At 36.4% G+C, this 5,887-nt stretch overlaps 1 protein-coding gene across 1 annotated transcript; it reads left to right on the top strand.

Moving 5' to 3' along the window:
• The first annotated feature begins 757 nt into the window (after positions 1–757).
• On the top strand, positions 758–3,088 carry LOC108486480 (uncharacterized). Its single transcript, XM_017790545.2, has one exon. It carries the CDS (start codon positions 975–977, stop codon positions 2,652–2,654), a length of 1,680 nt encoding a protein of 559 aa, XP_017646034.1. The 5' UTR covers positions 758–974; the 3' UTR covers positions 2,655–3,088.
• The last annotated feature ends 2,799 nt before the right edge of the window (positions 3,089–5,887 follow it).

Here is a 5,887-nt window from a genome sequence, read left to right as displayed (position 1 = left end):
GAAGAAGTGATGAAAAAGTTCTAAATTTTATCTGGCACAAAAGATAAAATTAAATAATTTAATTAATTGTAAGGATCTTTCATTGCTTTTAGCTTAGTATGGAAGACTCGAGATAATATAATGAAAAGAAATTTGAGTTTTATAGACAGTTATTAAAGATAAGTTATTTGAGTTGATTTTAATTTGGAAACATATAATAAAAATTTAAAATATAGAATGATAGTAATTTAATTGATTTCAATTTTATAGTAACAAATAAGCTAACAAGGGATAAAATTTTCCAATAATTTATTTAATTGATTTTGATTATTTGAAATTTAAATTTTCAATATTGAAAAATTTTTGGAAATTTCAGAAAAGGGTAAACAAATACAATTTGGAAAATTTTTAAAGTATTATTTTAGTTTCTACTGTTTTTCCACTTTAATCCTTAATGTTTTTTATCCCATCAATACTTAAAAGAATGATATTTTTTGGGTGACCAAAATGAAAGCAACATAGAAGTTAGGTGATCAAAATAAAAGTGCAAACATGATGTGGTATGTACAGTTAACCGTTGTTAGATATTTAATGGCCGGGGGACTAAAGTAAAAGCATCATAAAAGTTGAATGATGAAATTGCAAGGATTTCATTTTAGGTGACCAAAATGAAATCTCCCTAAAAGTTGGATGACCAACTAGGTAGTTTAACCTACTCTTAATTGGAGCCGCCCATAACCCGAATGAGTCATTAAAGGACGGAGAGGATCCGAAACTGGGTCCGGTAATCGTGCCCACAAAAGGAGGAAACTAAAGATTATAGTTTTCAAGTATTTTCGTGTTTTACCATTCTCCAGCCGTTTGGCGTTCAGGTTTTTTTATTTTCCAAAACTACCCTTAGGGTTTTTTCTTTGCTCGCTCTTCTTTAACAGCAAACCGGAAGAAACCTCCGATTCCGACTACTTCCTCTCCTAATAATTTCTGATCAGCTCAATATGGCCGGATCCGGAGCCGGAGAAGGCCCGACCCTGATAAAGCAACTCGCGGCTTGCGACAAGTCGAGCCGTGACAGAGCCGTACGGTCTCTCCTCAATGGGTGGCTTCCTTCACAGAGTGAAGTCTCCGATGAAGAGATGAAGAGGCTGTGGAAAGGTCTCTTCTACTGCGTTTGGCACGCTGACAAGCTGCCCGCCCAGACCGACCTCATCAACAAGCTTTCCTCGGTTCTGCCGAAGCTCGAACCCGGTCTATCTCTTCAATACTTCTCCGTTTTTCTTCTCACCATGCGTCGTGAGTGGACCGGGATTGATAAGTTAAGGTTAGATAAGTTTTACCTCTTAATTCGTAGGTTTTTGAATTGCTTCTTTGTCATGTTGAAGGAATCGTCGTGGGATTTGGATTTTATGCGTCGTTCGATTAGGGTTTTAGTTGATGGTACATTTATAGCTGATGATAAGTTTCAAGGTAATGGCGTTAATTATCACATTGCTTCGGTTTTTCTCGAGGAAATTAGGCCCTTTTTTCCATTAAGAAAGGAGGTTGTTGAGGTTCTATTGGAACCGTTTGTTGGAGTCTTGGGGAAAGTGGGTGATAAGGTTTTGGTTGGGAAGATAAGGAGCAATGTGTTTGACGTGCTTGTTAAGACGGGAAGGAGATTGCTGGAGCTTAAGCAGTCCGGTGATGAGGTTGATGAAAGCGATGATGTAGTCGTGTTTGGGACGATTGGTTTAGTGATGGGGTTCTCTACAAAGTTCTATGAATTGGGTTCTTCACTAGATTGCTGTCAGGGTAATAGAAAGGCTGTGTTGGCATTACATGAGGAATTCTTGAAGTTAGAGAAGGATTTGACGTCATTGGGTATTGATATTTCGATTCCTGAGGGTAATGAAGGCAATGAAGAAGATGAGGTACCTGAATTGATACCTGTTGGTGGTGAGACAGACGCGAATGTTTCAAATGATGTTTTGGAGCCAGTTGAAGTTAATATTACCGGTTCTGCGAAGAAGGCCACAAAGAAAAGCAAGAAGGCCAAAAAGGCAACTGGGGACAATGGTAAAAAGACTAAGAAAAGCAAGAAAACTGAATGTAGCCCTGCAGATCAGGAGAATGATGTTAAGTTACCTGCAGAGGTTGCCAGTTCTAATATTGAGCAGAATGGTGATGGGGATTCTATAACATTTACGGAATCAGTGATTTCAAACCTTCAGCTCCAGTTTGAGAAGGTTGCCGCAGAAGTGGGTTTGAATAGCGATGTTGCAACTGCCTGTGATTTACCAAAAGTTAATGGTGCTGTCTCCAAGAAGAGAAAGAGAGCAAAGAGTGCGGATGGCCGAAAACCTCAGAATGGGGAGCTAACTGGTGAAGCTGATGGCGAAGGTGATGGAACTGCGAAAACTTGTGAGAATAGCACGAAGAGGGTAAGATTTTCAATGAAAAACAATCTGGTTTGGAAGCCCCACAGTCCTTTACCTCCATTAAGTTTGAGGTTACCTCCCTCTGTTACTCCTAGAGGAAGTGCACTTAAGCAAGGAATTCCTCCAGGTCCTATAAAGGAAATGCCTCCCATGACTAAGAAGGGAAAGAAAGCTAAATCTGTGAAGAAGGCTCGGAAAGTGATAAAGAGTATGTATCCTCTAGTCAAACGCACAAAGAAATTGAAATCTACTTCCTCTTAGCAGAGTCTGCTCAAGGGAAATGCCTCCAATGTATAAGATGGTGAAGAAAACTAAATCTGGGAAGAAGGCTCAGAAAGTGATAAAGAATGTGTATCCTCTAGTCAAACGAACGAAGAAATTGAAATCCATGCCCTCTTAGCAGAGTCTGCTTTGTGAGTTTCTTATGTGGAACAAGTTTTATATGCTTAGTCATTAAAATTCTTCTAAATTTGGCAGTCTTTGTCTTGTTTTTCTCTGTTTAAACCTTCCATAACACATGTTATATTTACTTGGTAGACCTTTTGGTCTATGAATTCTGAAGTTGATTGTGATGAGAAGGTGATTTATCCATGAGTGAAAGATGGATTGAATTAATCTTTGAATTCTGAAGTTGGCCGTGATGAGAAGGTGATTATTTATTCATGAGTGAGATGGATCATGGAACTTGGGTTGAATTAGTCTTTGCTTTCTGGTGGACAGTATTACTTCATTGCTGCTCAAATTTTCTAGCATATACTTGTTGCTTTATGTTTTCTTATATTTGTGACCTTAGTTGACTAATTTGGTAATAGCGCTCTTCGTTATTCATATCCATTCTCATTGATATGAATCTGGTAGCTTATGTTGAGGATTTATGAACTTTTCACCCTTCCTCATGTTCTAGGACAGTAATCTTTACCTCTTCCCTTCTGTTTCACTATGTTCAAATTTAATTTACCTTAAATATTATTATATTAGCCTTTCACTTCTGTAATTTTCGAGTCATGTTACCTCTTTCCATGTGAATCACTATCATCATCTCTCACAACCCACAAAGGGTTAAATGTCTTACAATCGTTGTCTAGGATTTAAGTTGGAAATGGAAATTGCCTCCGCTTCTTTGTTGAACAGTAACGTTCACGACCCCATATATTGGCCAGGTACTCTTCACTTCCTCACATTGTGTCAATGTCATGACCGCAATCTTAGTATTGTCCTCTTTGGTTCAAGCTTGGGCACTCGCATCTTAGGATGATCCAAAGAAAACAATACTGGTAACGTGCTCATGACCTTTCCTAGACCAAATGGTACCAAAGTTGTGACATGAGCTCCCAAATGGAGCGGGCTTGGGCACAAATCCTCGAGAAATCAATGGACAATCGAAAAAGACGAATACAGATTTATGGGCACAAAATCATTGCATAAGGAGGAGAGGAAGCAAGCAAAGGTATTGAAAGCTGAAATCCCTCTCTTTTCTTGCAATACATAAAATTCACCTCTATCCTATAGGCCATAATAAGTCCATTATTGTGTCTGTGATTACAAAGATGTTTATTTAAGTAATTAATACTGCCCACTGGTTCTGGTCAATTCATCATGGAAATAATACATAGAGAGGGACAATCATGGCAGTGTAATTATTAATACTATGGTAAACGAAACTGAACTAAACCCATGGAATGGTAGAATGTCCACTGGGTCATACAGACCTAGCAGATTCGTATTCTTTTTTGGTTGGTACATTATTATTAGATAAGAAAAAGAAAAAGGCCACCAAACTTTAAAAAAATGGGATTAGGATAAAGGATTGGCTAACAGACATTGTTTCTTTCCAATGATGATAATGATATATGATTGAGGAAGCTAACCAAAGCTTTTACGGCCGCCATTGACATTTGTAGTGTTTGATAAGGTGGATGAGTTGTATTCTATGCTTGATTCATGTCCATGCGGGTAACTTGTGTACTAAGTTAATGTATCTTCTTCCATACGACCCTTACCCCAGAATCAAGTTAGATAAGTCGGTTGGAATGGTTAGATTGGAAACTGGTAAGGAATAAAGAGTTTCTGGTTGAACCACGAACATATTGAACTGTGCGATTGAATTGGGCTTTTATTTTTTTACAGATTTTTTACTTAGTTAATAATTTATTCAATTGAATAAGACAAACTAGTTAGACTAGGAATAGGTGGTATAATTGGTTCAACCATCAATCTAGTTATGAAAATCTTATATTTAATCATAATTTAAACTAAATTATGTTGCACTGAAAATGTGAGTGAGAAAAATTATGTACTAAATATCTTCTATTGAAATAGTAAAATTAAAGGTTGAAAATTCATTGAGGGTATTTTAATCATTTTTCAACTAATTTAATTTGGTACTTGGTTGATTTACGTTATTAATTTAATTAGGAATTAAAATATAATATACATTTACGCTTCATATCATCAAAATGTTTTTAAATATGAAAATTTTCTATTAAAGTTTTAATTTAATAGTTCTAATTATTAGACTTGTTGATATTATTAAACTCTTTCAAATAATTTATTTCTTAATAGCAAATCTATAGTACAATTTTTAATAGTTTGATATTAAAATATTATGTTAAAATATTTTTCTATTAAATTATTTTTTCAATTTTAATTGGTACATCACCTATCGACCATATGCAATTCATGCATTTTGAGGAAGTGGTCAAGCTAATATATTCAATTATTCACTAATAACAGGAAACATTTTTATCATATTTAATATAAAATATAGTTTTACTTAATATAGTTAATATAAAGTGTTGTGCCTAAGGTATAATTCTTTGAGATTCAAGGCCAACACCTTGAAGGTCACTCGAACACCATTCCTCGAAGATTAGAACCCATCCTTTGGAGTAACCACATGCCTCAGAAAAGCTCCTCACGTGTCACCCCTCGGAACATCGAATAAGTGAAACTTTTCGACAGACCATATTATAAGAACACTTGAAACTAGACATATATGTACATAAGGCATGTGAGGGCCCTACTTAGTTGCCATTTATGACAACAATCGTCAGACATCAATCCCATTTGACATGATTGACAACCTATCCATTTGCCACCTAGTAATCACACCTAAGCTTAAGCCTGTCACAACTAGTCAGTTTATATAATCACCCCTGCTCACTAATAATGCTAGGGCATGTGGCACCTCAGGATTACAACTTGCTATATATAAATTAATATCAACTTCCATATTAGGAGACCGAATCTCTCTCTCTCTCTCTCTCTCTCTCTCTCTCTCTCTCTCTCTCACAATTTTACAATCACCTTTATCACTAACCTTTTTCTAACCATCGTTCACAATGGCTCTCTGCCTCGCCTTAAGCTAGGTGAATCGTCAATTATCGTCGTATGTTGGACCCCTGCATCAACAATCCATCATCACTGCCCTAAACACTAGTACCCCTCACCGTTCTCTTTTTACCAACTAAGAAGAGGATAATTGACAAAGAAAC

The sequence above is a fragment of the Gossypium arboreum genome, chromosome 6, assembly GCF_025698485.1.
Source record: "Gossypium arboreum isolate Shixiya-1 chromosome 6, ASM2569848v2, whole genome shotgun sequence".
Classification (NCBI taxonomy): domain Eukaryota; kingdom Viridiplantae; phylum Streptophyta; class Magnoliopsida; order Malvales; family Malvaceae; genus Gossypium; species Gossypium arboreum.
Note: the sequence above shows the minus strand (reverse complement) of the source record. Positions and strands in the feature narration are given on the sequence as shown.

Coding starts and splice junctions, on each gene's coding strand:
- LOC108486480 (XM_017790545.2), top strand. CDS start 975: ATGGCCGGATCCGGAGCCGGAGAAGGCCCGACCCTGATAAAGCAACTC.